We start from the raw sequence: 12,380 nt of genomic DNA, 5'->3' as shown, positions 1-12,380 counted from the left end.
AATTAAACAGGGTTAATCCAATTTTAATCAAGGTATTATTTATGTTTCATGAGCATTTTGTTTATAACTTTGAGTTTTATTCTATGCTTCTTTTGGTAGGAATGTCAGTGTTGTTGGTCGTCCGTCTGTTCTCATCTCCGCATGGAGCATTTGCTAGCTAGGATGAGTAATTAATCAGGAAATATTCTTAGTATAATCTTGGTATATGGACTGAAATGACTTGTGGTATAAATGGAATGATCATTCTTCTTTTGACATTGAAAGAACGTTTCTTAAGTAGGAGGCATTATTTAGCAGTGAGATTGAATAAGACACTAAATGAAACAATACAATTTAATTGGATATAAGAGGCTGGTTTTAATATGAAGGTGGATAATTGATGTCTCACAGCTTGTCTCACAGAGTCACAGGTAACATGAAGGCATATTAGTTTTACATAAATGTAGCTCATCCATGTAATACTATATATATAATCCAATTTATGTGAATAGGAAGTAGTACTGTCAACTTATTTCTTCTCTTTGATATGGATTGTGCAGTAGTGATTGCTGCTGAGGTCTGGTTCCATATAAATTGTCACAGTTTTGGCATAGTTTGCTATAAAGGTTAATTTTAAATTCGAGATTGGAGTTGGTGGTTAGCAGTGAGTTCAATTACGGAGGAAAGAATGCAGTGTCAGTGATATGATAGATATATAGCAAATGCAGACCGGTCTTATACTCTTATCATAAATTTAGACTCTCAATTCTATGGACAATGACACCTGCTCCCATCCTGTTGGAGTTAATATAAGTTACTTGTTCCTAAAGATAGGTTGTTTCATGTCCGCAATCTGAACCTATGTAAATAGAACAACTTATTCATATTTAGATTTACTCCCTGGTGGTGTCTTATTGTTTTCTTTTTACATTGATCTTTGATCATCTCATCTTCATAAGAAAAGAGCTTATTTTCTTTGCAATGAGCAGGTTCCTGCTTTGGTTCTTGATTTTGAGCCGAACATTGACTTCAAGAAAGATATTGAAGCAAAGAGGCAGTATGACTCCCTATTAATTTTTTGCTGAACCAGAAGTCCCTTCACACTTGCTGCCTTCAATTTCTCCCTCTGTATACTCTTTCATGTACGTACTGAAACAATTCATAGAAACCAATTCTCTTGTGTATTATTAATTTTGATAACGTGTATGAAATGAAACTGCAGAAATTTGTTACTTCATTGTACTTGAGCGTCCCGTCCTTGCTGCCCCAAGAATTGCATTAAGCATTTCCAATGTGCCCTTGACTTATAAGTATATTTAATTATTTATTTGCATAACGGGGAATAATGGAACAATTTAGTTATACTATACCCTGCTTTGAGATCTAACACAGAAAGATTTTAAAAATTACCCAACATGCATTCAACTTATAAAGTACGCTGCAATCAGGCCAATGTGATTAAAAATTAAGCTTTCGACGTTGAAGATGCTAAAATACTGAACAAGATATACCATGTAATTGTAGTTTCCTCTCGAAAAATATACAAGACAATAGGGAAAGACCATCGTTGATCACTTCAATTCTCTTAACGAATTTCTTCAGCAAATCAACAAAACAGCAGCAGCAAGACAAAAACTCGCTCACAAAAGAATCATGTGACCATAACCCTCACCTTAAACAACAGGAACTTCTCTTGAAGACACATATAGAGAGTAACATGGCAGAATCATGGATTACATAGTACATATTTTGGTCTTTATTATATTATTGTTATAAGGACAATCCATGCACTTATTAAAATCCAAACAAATCTTACTAATACAATACATTGGAATCTATTCAAATCCGTATAGAATTAAAACAATCCGTGGATTCTGTAGAATCAACGAGAATCCATGGATTATAAAAAGTCAGGCAGAATCATTTAAAATCTAGATTGAATACACCCCCTAAGTTCTTCAATTCATCTTTTCACTGCTTAAAAATTAGAAAATATATTGAAGTTGGAGTGTGAGAGCATATATAGTATCTGAATCTCTGAACAATGTCAATTTATTAATAGATTTCAATAGCAATACTTAGTCAGACTTCTCTACTTCATATATCACAGAAGGTTTGGAGATCTCGATCATTGCGTTTCCACCATCTATCCCTAACCAAAGTTCAAATTTCATAGACAAAATGTTGATTCTTATTTGCATTTTTTTCCATTATACGAATAAAGCACAAATTAATTTGAACGGTTGTGAATGACATAAATTACGATCTTTGAAACAAAAAGAAGTGGCACAGTTGGTGTTTAAGCAAAGTCCATGAATTAAACAAAACACAGAAACATAAGTTTACGAGTACTACAACGAAACCTAAAAATCGAAACACATCTCCACGCATAGAAGAACAAGATAAAAAACAAACAAAAGTACTAGAAAAACACAACATAACTCGGCAAAAACAACAGCACTAGGCTACTAGCAAGCAAAACCTAAAGCCCCATGATCGATGATCGGTACTTTTAGCAATGCACAGACCGGGCAAGTTTGCATTTAGCAGGGAGCTGCATGGCAAGGTTAGGGTCGACTCCATAGGTAGTGAGAAGCTTCGAGTTTCTCATGAAGAAGCACAGGCATGGGAAGTCGGCGACGGAAAGAGCTGAGCAACACTCGGCTGTGGGGGCTGCAGGGCTAACCCCAGGAGTCGCAGTCACTGACGGAGCACAGGCCACGAAGCCGTCTTTGGTCATGCGGCAGATGGAGCTCTGTCCCTGACCATTGGACCCAATGGCCAATGCCAACACCAAAGCTGCAATGATCACAAGCTTTTTGTATGCTTCCATGTCTCTCGATCGAGCTCGATCTCTCTTTCTCACCACTCTGTAGTTTAGTTTCTTGGAGGAGTTGATGATGGCTTGTGGCTTTGGCATTAGGGCTTATATAGCAATGGAGTGGATATATTTATATATATGGCCTATGGGGTTGGTGGTTTGTCTTTTTCTTATCTAGTTTTTAAAATTACCAGCATATGAGAATCTGTATTATTCCGACAGGGTGTGTATAGGATTTTCTGCTAAAATCTGTGTTGTGATTCAACTTAATAGTTTTTGAGGTTTAGTGATTGTGATTCAATATACCTGAAAATTTTTAATTGCAAGAAATTTTAAATTTAAAACTTCCGGTACTATAACAGTATAACTTCCCATTGTTGGTTCAAACAGGTTACGGTGTACATGCTACTATTGCACTAGGCCACATGCTTTTCTTTGTACTGTGAAGTTGCCCTAATGCAAAAGAAGCTAATTGTGTGTGTGTGTATATATTACATTGTTTGCCTTCTCTTGTAGGGTTAAGCTTTTGAATTTTAAGTATAATTGAATGTAAAAGGAAAAAAGAAAGAAGTATAACATATTGATAGAAATTTGGTATGATTTTATAGTTAAATATATGAGATTTTGCAACATAATTTGATAAATAAATTTTGATAATCAGGCGTAATTTGATTCACAAATTTAGTAAGTGTAGCAATGTTCTATGAATGAATTACTATATTATTGTTAGAGCCCGTGACAAAGAAAGAGAGTTGGCGTATTGGCATGACTATTGTCTGTGACTCTGTAACTTGTATACGACACCGATCTCACCATCACGGGGGTGAGTGAGTACGATGGTGGTGACAAAGGGATTGGCTGGTCCTTTCTGGGAAGCATCATATCCACATCCATATGAGTCTTTTTAATATTTCTACCAGAGTTTAAAGCAAGAACGTGCTTGTATGGTGGTCACATGTGAACTTCAACATCGGTATGTCAATTTCACTCTTATTCTTTCACACTTTGATGAGGAAGAAGTCATTAATAATGGAGATGACATCAAGATGGTGGTGTTTTCTTTAGATGTGGCATGTGGTTTCTTATGGTCATTTTCCTTGTTCCATAAGAGGAAAGAGATGGAGAAGGACGGGGATTGTGACGTAAATTAGAGTCTTGAGATAAATAAGGAGATTAACTTTGGGAAAAATTCATCAACAGTGTCTGGACACTTTGGTGACTTTCAGAATGATATCTGTACTCTAAATGTTATCAATGTGATACCTAGACTTTACTTTTCGTATTATCGTCGTACCTCTAGCGAACTTCCGTCACGTCTCCGTCAATTGTGAGCACGTGTGACTCACGTGAGCCCAAAAATGAGGTCAAAAAAGACATTCTGCCCTCAGTTTGTTTTAGAGAAAAATTTACCAACGGTGTCTAGACACTTAGGGGACTTTCAGAATGACACCTGAACTTACAAAGTTATCAACGTGATATGAAAAAATGAGTCCAAGTATCACATTGATAACTTTGTAAGTTCAGGTATCATTCTGAATGTCCCCTAAGTGTTCAGACACCGTTGGTGAATTTTTCCAGGGGGTAAATCGGTCTTTTTGTCTTCATTAAGTGACTCACGTGCATCGCACGTGCAAAATTTTCACGGCTCCGTGACGGAAATTAGTCGTAGGTACGACGTTGATATGAAAAAATGAGTCCAGGTATCACATTGATAACTTTGTAAGTTCAGGTATCATTCTGAAAGTCCCCTAAGTGTCCAGACATCGTTGGTGAATTTTTCCCATTAACTTTTTGTAATTTTGATTTTTAAAGAGAAAATGCGGATTCGAACTCAACATCATTTGATATTGTAAAAAATAAAATTTTCATTTTACTCTAAGAAGATTGGAAAACACTTCATTTTAGAGTTTTGTTGTCATTTGATCTTGTATCCGTGCATTTTCTTTTTTGAGTAAGGGAGGGGGCCGGAGACGGAGAAGAAAGGGAGTACTAGTGACGTAAATTAGAGTCTTGAGATAAATAACGAGATTAATGTTTTTCAAGTTTGAAGAGAAAAAAGGGACTCGAACTCGACATCATTTGATATTATAAAATACAAAATTTTCATTTTACTCTAAGGAGATTGGAAAACACTTCATTTTAGAGTTTTGTTGTCATTTGATCTTGTATTCCATGCATTTTTTTGTTCGGGTACAACATAAATTTAAACCCTAGAACTCTATTTCATATTGTTAGAGGAGATATTATTTAGTGCACTTGCACCAACAGAAATGGACGGTTAGATAACATAAATTACATTTTTTTTAATTCAGTGTATAGAAGAATTTTCCTCATAGAGCACAAAAGTCAAGAAATACATATTAGTGGCAACGTAAAGATAAAATCACAAATGATGCATACATATTACCACTGTCACATGCTATTTGTGCACCTATAAAATGGTATAGAGAGATTTGGGTTTGCGAGAGAGTTACTTGAACTCTTAAAATGAGATAGGGCTTTCCAATGAGATATATCTTTTTTTTTTTTTTCTGGTGTTACGGGTTTCACCAAACTTTTGGTACAAAAAACCCTTATGTAACATATGTCAAAACAAGTCAATAAAAACACAAAGAGATAAAAGTGTAAAATAATAGAAACCAAAAGATACACTTACTCTTCATAGAACCACGAAAAATGCGAGCACATTGCTAGTAAAGCCCTCTTGAAGCGGGATTGAGGGGAGAAGAAAGAGGCTATATTATAGGGTGGTTACATGATTCTTGTACAATTTGTACTCCTTGTACGTAATTGTCTTATTGGATAACTATTTTTAGTAAAGCCATTTTTAGAGATTTCTAAAACCTTAACAACTAAGCACTGCCTAGGAAAATGCATGAAGAAAATTGGTTGAGGACTGACTAATAATGAGAGGCTGTGAAACCAAAGACAACATAATTTCCGGATTGTGGATAAGTAATAACTAAATAGGAAAGTAAAAATTTTATGGATAAAAAAGTTGCACAAAATCTGAGTAGAGGTTACAAATTTGAAATAAATGGTTAAATGAGTAAATAAGAAACGTAAGGGACCTTATTGTAAACTTTACATAAATTAAAGAAATATATGATTCGAGTAAATGACGCGAGTTCAATACAAGTCACCATAGCACGTTGATTGTGAATCTATTTAATTCTTAGATAACATTACAATAACGTGTCAACATTATTGTAAAAGTTAGATACATTTATATAAAACAAAATCCAAGTACTGGATACGAATTCAATAGAGACCGCATCACTCCGCCATTGATTAAGGCGTCTTTTTAACTTTTAGATTGCATGATCATAACGTGCCAGCTTATTATAAATATCACGTAAATTACAGATTACAAAACCTAAGATGATACGAATCGATTGAAAAGTAAATGATGATAGCAATCTTTCTACACTACAACAAGAGCATAGAGACCCAAAAATTACCCCCCGAAATACACTGCAATTCTTTTGTCCACATGAAGTTACTTTTTCTTTTTTCATAATTGGATAAATGGATAATCTTTAATGATGACTTGTTAAGATAAGAGTTGAGTTCCAAACCCCTTTCAAAAAAAAAAAAAAAAAGATAAGAGTTGAATAATTCAAGCAACAAAAAAAAAAAAAAAAAAAAGAAAGAAAGGAGCGGGAGAGCGTTACGAAGTTGGCACGTGACGTAGCTTGGAATGCTTTTGAAATCTCCCATGGGCGGTAACCACTAAATTTGCAACGCGTGTCACAAAGCATGACGTGTCCACCGTAGAAGGTTCTGGGCCCACACTCTACAAAGCGGGTGGGTCGGAGCACGCGGTATGACCCAGCTAGCAGCACAACAGCTTTGCTTTTCCTACTCGTCTAAGGAGTTTTACCACGTAAAGCACCCTCCGATTTTTGCTAGTTTTACGAAACTGCCATTTACAGAACCACTCTTGGAACCTGTTGAGTTTCTAACTGAATGACTTCTTACATAAGCTAGAGTTACCTGATCCATTTTGGTAAATTTACAGTTTCTATTTCTTGCTTTCCACGTTGCTTTCTGGGTTCGAAAGTATATATATAGATGCAATGATGGTGCTGCCGACCATTTACAAATCTAAACCAGCCTTCATTCTCTTCCAAGTTTGGAGTTCTCTAATCAATTGCCTACCCATCTTGATTTTACCAACTTGAAGCATAGCAATCAGGTACCTTTCCCTTCATTCCTAATCTTTCCTTCTGTTGCAAAATGACCAAAAGTATCTTAAACAACGGACTATATGTCTCTATTTCTTAATCATTACAATCACGATCATTAGTATTTGGAATTCATTTTCATACTCACTCATCTCTTTTTGATGTTACCGGTTGTGTTTATGTGGTCAATCAAAGAAAATTTTGGTCAATTATAAATGAATTTATAGACACGAACGAAGAAAAATATAGTTCTCTTCCATTAGATCTAAGAACTACTAGTGGCCAACTACAATGACTAATTACTTACCAAAAGAACCCTACTCAATCATGAAATTTGTTTTGTTTTTTTTGGCAAAGAATCATGAAATTTGTTTGAAGTAGTATTTGTTACACCCAAGATTCGTAATTATATGGTTTATACAAAACTGTAAGCGTGAGTTGTTTACTACGAGTACTTCAATATTTACCGTACATTCTCTTTGATAATAGAAAATCTGAATATCTTTACCAAATTTTACGATTTACTTTTATAATTTATACATTTTTTTTTCTTTCGATCTATTTTGTGCGTTCTATACTGTTTCGTCAATCAGTTTTTATCATTCACAGTTTATACAAAAGTAGTCAGAAATTGGCATCGTGATTTTCGTTTTCATTTCTCAAGGATATACACCAATTCATTTTCTATTTTTTTTTGGCAAAAACAGAAAAAGAAAAAGGAAATTGGATAAGTTTAAATTTTAAATTTGCAATATTTCGGATAAGAAAAATGGTGAAGTAATTCCCGGTCATTACGATTTACAGCCAGTGGGTCGTTAAAAGTGTTTAGTGTTCCCACCTGAAGTCTTTCATTGAAGACTTTTGTTTGTTTCCAAATGATGACGACTTTAAGTTGTCCTCTGTTGCTTGCTATTATGACTACCACGCCAAATCTTCGCTCCTAAGCTTTCTTCTTCTTCCCTCCCCTCCTCTTCTTCTTCCAAATGATTCATCGATTCTCTCTCTAGAAACCAAAATGCGGTGCTTCCTTGGCTTCGGTAACTGTTGCTTTGCGCCTTAAAACTGAGATTAGACAAAAAGATAAGGCCTAAAACCACAAGGGTTTTCAGGGAACGAGGAGGACCTTGCTTCCCGCGTTTTCCATGCCCTTTTCACTCTTCTCTCTCATGCGTGCAAGCTATCCCCAAACCCAATATCTAAAACCCCCCAACCCAACTTTTTTGTTGGGTCACACAAAAGTTTCAAGCTTTCCTCTAATTTCAGCTCTCAATTCTCTTTCTTTCCTCTTTGATTTGCTTTGTTTCCGTTATTTAAACAGAACCCATCTTCTATATCCAAAGAGTTTCCTTGTTTGTGCCCACCAGCTGTTCGATAAAATTCCCAGGTTAGATGTGTTATCTTATTTTGTGAGGTGGGTTCGGGGAAAGCCTTGAAAGTTTGGAGCTTTGGATGCTTTTGTGGTTTTCTTGTACTAAAAGTTGAGATTGGTTGGGTGATTGGGTCGTTCATTTCTGCACATTCAATCTCTGCTTTTGTTCGAAAAGGAACTGCTTGTGCATTTGCTTCATATTCTGGATAGGAATTTGGGATTGGAGATTCTAATTTGGTTCTGATTCATGGTTGTTTGTTTAGCTTCTGCATGAGAAAGAAGGGTACAATTAGCAAGCTGGCCAAGTTTCTAAGCTGACTTCTGGGTTTGTTCTGTTTTTTTTCTTATTGTTTGTCTAGATCTGAGTTGAAGCTATGGGAAGCCATATGAGCAAGAAGACTACCACTGAGACATCGTCGTCTGCTATAAATCTGACCACTTTTCAGTACACAACTGATCAATTGAGCTCATATGAGGCTGCTTGCAAGGTTGATGCTGACTTGCAGTCGTTTGATACCAACCTCCAAAACCGAACCAATCAAGTTATCACCACTCTTGCAGCAGGAGTTGAAGTTCGAGCTCTGTCGTTCGATTCCTTGAAAGAAGTGACGGAATGTTTATTGGAGATGAACCAGGAGGTTGTCAAGGTAATATTGGAATGCAAGAAAGACATTTGGAAGAATCAGGAATTGTTCGAGCTGGTCGAGGAGTACTTTGAGAATAGCTTGCAGACTCTAGACTTTTGTACTGCATTGGAGAAGTGCCTGAAGCGAGCTCGTGATAGTCAACTGCTCATTCTTGTTGCCCTTCAACAATTCGAGGAGGAAACTGAGGTGGGAGGCAGTCGGTACACAAGGACAATGGAGGAGTTGAAGAATTTTAAGACTGCTGGTGACCCTTTTACTGAAGAGTTCTTCCAAATGTTTCAAACTGTTTACAGGCAGCAAATACAGATGCTTGAGAAGTTGCATCTTCGAAAGAACAAGCTGGATAAGAAGCTCAAGTACATCAATGCTTGGAGGAAGGTCTCCAGTATCATATTTGTTGCTACTTTTGCTGCAGTCTTGATTTGTTCAGTTGTGGCAGCAGCCATGGCTGCTCCGCCTGTTGCAGCAGCTCTGGCTGCTGCGACTTCTATCCCCGTTGGTTCAATGGGAAAATGGATTGACTCTTTGTGGAAGAATTATCAAAGTGCTATGAAGGGTCAGAAGGAAGTAATTAGCTCAATGCAAGTGGGTACTTATGTTGCCATCAAGGACTTGGACAGCATTCGAGTTCTGATTGACCGATTGGAAATTGAAATTCAGTCGCTCATGGATAATGCAAGCTTTGCTATTGAGCAAGAAGCAGTTAGGATTGCAATAGAGGAGATTAAGAAGAAGTTGGGAGTATTTATGAAGAATGTTGAGGAATTGGGATCTCAAGCTGATATGTGCAGCCGAGACATTCGAAGAGCAAGGACTGTGGTTCTGCAGAGGATTATCAAGCATACCAACAACTGAAAACTTGACCCATCCTTGATGTTCAACCAGGTGCTGTTTTGATGTTGGAAGATTCTAAAGTTATGTGACTTTCTGTTTTTTTCATCACATTTGTTTATTTTTAGTTTGTACCTTGAATCCAGTCAATTGGATGGATTTATGTATAAAAATAATCCAAGACTCATATACTTTCAGCCTTTCTCAAATGTTAGGAAGCAACTGACAAATGATTAGTCTTCAATCTAATTATTGGTTACTAGATGTGTTGGTTATTATAGTAGTTGGTAATTAAATTATTTCTGGTGTCCATATTATCTCATGGATATGATACCATAATGTGGTGCCTGAATGTCTTGAAGATATTAACCTTAGAGGTCTCTTTCCTGTATGGCTATATATTAGTTGCCCAGATACGCCTATCTATTTCTATACACGTAGAGTAAGGTTAATATGTCATCTCTTCCATTGTTGGGTTTGTATACAATGGTGGTCAGATCCATATGGCGGCCAATAAAGGGATTCGATTGCCCTCACTTTAAATTATTTCTCCCCTTAAGTTGTTCGAACAGCTCATATTTCCTTTGAGGGTGGCATGCTTGATAAAATGCCTCAACAAAACTGAGGCGGGGCGTGTGATCTATATCTTAGGGACAACTAACATATAGATCACACGCATTATGACTAAAGAATACAAATATACAATCACGAGTATAAACACATTACAAAAGTAGCATGCTAGATCAACTCTGGTTTAACAAAAGATGAAGAACATACTTGATAAATTAAATAAGCCATGGATGGAAGTCTTGGTCTTCTGCATGCAGTTGCTCTATGTCCGAGAAATCTCACAATGCGGCAAGAGACTGTGGAACAGTGAATTCAAGGACCTCGACTCAAGTTTAAGAGGTTCCTATCCATAAATGAATCCTATTTGGTAATCAATTTTAAGTTTCTCTAATCAACATAAATCTAGATCCACATTATAACATGATTGGAATCTCTAAATAATGTGGATCGGTTGTATCTAGTTTCTCGTGACAAGTAATGCAAGTCAAATTCTTACACGGCGTCCCAAAATTCCTCGAGGAGCTTCTTGCCTCCAAATGAAGAAAAAATCGTAGATCTCTGCTGGTGGTTCTAAACTCATTAATCATTAAAAAATTTCTACATATAGGCAGCTCTTAGGCTGATGGTCTGAACATGTTGCTCTATGAGGTTTGCTCTTTTCCTGTGGTTGCCCATTTAGGTATCTTACTTTTGCTTAATTGATAAGATCACATGTGCATTGCTAATAACTCATTAATATATCCAATAATGCTTAGTAATATGTCCTTAATAGCTAGTATTGTTAGTGGTTGTCAATCGCTGATGTCTAAGAGTCTTATAGGTTATACGCAATGCATGGCTGGTGCATATGAGGGTACGAAGGAATTATTCCTACTCTCCGTCACTAAATTGATTCTTAGAGTCTTATAGGTTATACGCGCAATGCATGGCTGGTGCATATGAGGGTACGAAGGGAATTATTCCTACTCTCCATGCTTAGTAATATGTCTTTAATAGCTAGTATTGTTGGTGGTTGTCAATCGCGAATTATTCCTACTCTCCATCACTAAATTGATCAGACTGATAAAGTAATCTGAGGTTCACATCCAAAACCAATTGGCAATGGATGGAGTGGCCCAAACCCTTATAAACTCATAGGCAATGTCTCATTTTTTCCCATGTGGGATGTATATATTCTCAACACAGACAACTCAAATTACCTATGATAATTCTTGGTAGATAGGCTGCTCAATAAAATGCCTCAAAGAATGAGGCGGGCGAGGAAGCGAAAATTTCTCAAGCAGCTTCTTCGGCTCTTCATCAGCACGAAGAAAAGTTTCCTAGAATTGCTGACGAATTGTCTACAGTGCTCGTTGAAACACTGTTGAAATGGAAGCTTGACTTCAGCAGAGAGAAGTACTTAACTTGGACATCATAAACTCTTACTAATTAATTCAGGTACAAATTCAATTTTCTATTTGACTTGACAACAACAAACAAAAACAACCTTACGCAATGATCAGATATCATTTGCCAGTGCCTTTGTAATGTCTCTTGCGTTCTGCAGTTACTAACTTGTAGCATTTTCACCATCTACCGGTATAGACAACAATGCAAATACGTTTATTTGCTTTCACGTTTCCACCGGATCCAATTCCCGACGACTTGTCAACATAATTATTTTCTGTAGCATTTTCAGCAACTGCAGTTACAGACGTACGGTGCAAAGATTCCTGGAAATTGGACTCGGGGACTTCTCGCACCCTATGTTTGAATTTTATACCACTAGAGTACTATAGACTAAATGCTTGTAGTATATATGGGTGTGAATGATAATAACTAGCTTATCTCTCGATTCTTACCAGATACCATTTATGCAGACCATCCATCCTGAAACTGAGGACATGGTACGTGTTTAAATTGTTGGAAAATATGGACTTTACATTATCTCATAGCATTAAGTAAATGATAACTGATTTAGTTTAAGATAAATTAAT

The 12,380-nt window shown here is 36.5% G+C and overlaps 2 protein-coding genes across 2 annotated transcripts; one reads left to right on the top strand and one right to left on the bottom strand.

Annotated features, from left to right (window-relative positions):
• Nucleotides 1–2,491: 2,491 nt before the first annotated feature.
• LOC133737292 (putative lipid-transfer protein DIR1) lies at nt 2,492–2,812 on the bottom strand. The gene has a single exon (XM_062164885.1). The coding sequence runs from the start codon at nt 2,810–2,812 to the stop codon at nt 2,492–2,494; it is 321 nt and encodes a 106-aa protein (XP_062020869.1).
• A 5,099-nt stretch (nt 2,813–7,911) lies between these two features.
• LOC133739647 (UPF0496 protein At4g34320-like) lies at nt 7,912–10,098 on the top strand. The gene is made up of 2 exons (XM_062167428.1): nt 7,912–8,371; nt 8,716–10,098. The coding sequence occupies exon 2, from the start codon at nt 8,731–8,733 to the stop codon at nt 9,856–9,858; it is 1,128 nt and encodes a 375-aa protein (XP_062023412.1). The 5' UTR covers nt 7,912–8,371; nt 8,716–8,730; the 3' UTR covers nt 9,859–10,098.
• The last annotated feature ends 2,282 nt before the right edge of the window (nt 10,099–12,380 follow it).

Source organism: Rosa rugosa, chromosome 3 (genome assembly GCF_958449725.1).
Source record: "Rosa rugosa chromosome 3, drRosRugo1.1, whole genome shotgun sequence".
Taxonomy (NCBI): domain Eukaryota; kingdom Viridiplantae; phylum Streptophyta; class Magnoliopsida; order Rosales; family Rosaceae; genus Rosa; species Rosa rugosa.
This window is presented reverse-complemented; position numbering and strand designations above follow the sequence as displayed.

Coding starts and splice junctions, on each gene's coding strand:
- LOC133737292 (XM_062164885.1), bottom strand. CDS start 2,812: ATGGAAGCATACAAAAAGCTTGTGATCATTGCAGCTTTGGTGTTGGCA.
- LOC133739647 (XM_062167428.1), top strand. CDS start 8,731: ATGGGAAGCCATATGAGCAAGAAGACTACCACTGAGACATCGTCGTCT.